At 65.3% G+C, this 1,031-nt stretch overlaps 1 protein-coding gene across 1 annotated transcript; it reads left to right on the plus strand.

The window, feature by feature from the left end:
- Positions 1–581: 581 nt before the first annotated feature.
- On the plus strand, positions 582–1,027 carry LOC103584361 (trans-L-3-hydroxyproline dehydratase-like; the record flags this gene model as incomplete). The annotated part of the gene is made up of 1 exon (XM_008565401.1): positions 582–1,027. A coding segment is annotated over exon 1 (402 nt), but the record flags the coding sequence as incomplete, so codon positions are not given.
- Between the last annotated feature and the right edge of the window lie 4 nt (positions 1,028–1,031).

Consider the following 1,031-nt stretch of genomic DNA (forward strand, 5'->3'; position numbering starts at 1 on the left):
GCTGCCTTCACTGTTTTTCTGCATTTTTCTGCACTAATGCCCGCGCTTTTAATGTTGAAGTCAACCCTCACGCATGTGATTCCTCCGCCTTAAACAAAGGGATTGAGGTGACATTTCGAACAAATCAGTAACAAAGGCCTGGCCTTTTCCCCGGCACACAGCCCGCCTCCCCTCTGCAGTGCGTCAGGACCAGAGACCACCCCAACCCCGGGAGGAGTGCGGGGCCCGGCCCGAGGGCGGGTGGGAGCAAGAGGCGAGCACTCGCCGCTACCTGAAAGCCGCCCTCCGAGAGCCGAGAGCGGGACCGGCTGCGTAAGGAAAAACCGGGGACTAAGACAAACACTTCCAGGGATATCGGGGATCACTCACCCATCGGCCGCTCGTAGGCTCCTCTGGAGAATCTCTGGGATCAGCGGATCCGGTCGCAGCGTTCGAACATCCGGGCCACAGAACCCTCGGCTGCTCCGCCTCCCAGTAACCAGGGCGACCGCCCCGAAGCCCCGCCCACATCCTGGTCTAGAGCCCGAGGCCCCGCCCCCCGAGGTTGAGAAAGATCCTGCCCAGAGTAGCTTGGCGGCTGGAAATAAGCACGGCGGGGTCGTGGTGGAGTTACTGGACGGAGACAATGGCCAGGTCGCTGTCCGTGCCCTGGCTGCCCCCGCACGACCCGGGGACCCCGGCGCTGTCGGTGGTGGACATGCACACGGGCGGCGAGCCCCTGCGCATCGTGCTGGCGGGGTGTCCAGAGGTGGTCGGCCCCACTTTGCTGGACAAGCGGCGCTACATGCGCCAGCACCTTGACCACTTGCGGCGACGGCTCATGTTCGAGCCCCGAGGGCACCGGGACATGTACGGGGCCGTCCTAGTGCCTAGCGAGCTGCCCGAGGCGCACCTGGGCGTCCTGTTCCTGCACAACGAGGGCTACAGCTCCATGTGCGGCCACGCCGTGCTGGCGCTGGGCCGCTTCGCTGTGGACTTCGGGCTGGTGCCGCCACCCCCCGTCGGCACCCGTGAGGCCCGCGTCAACATCC

Source organism: Galeopterus variegatus, unplaced genomic scaffold (assembly GCF_000696425.1).
Source record: "Galeopterus variegatus unplaced genomic scaffold, G_variegatus-3.0.2 Scaffold51516, whole genome shotgun sequence".
Lineage (NCBI taxonomy): Eukaryota > Metazoa > Chordata > Mammalia > Dermoptera > Cynocephalidae > Galeopterus > Galeopterus variegatus.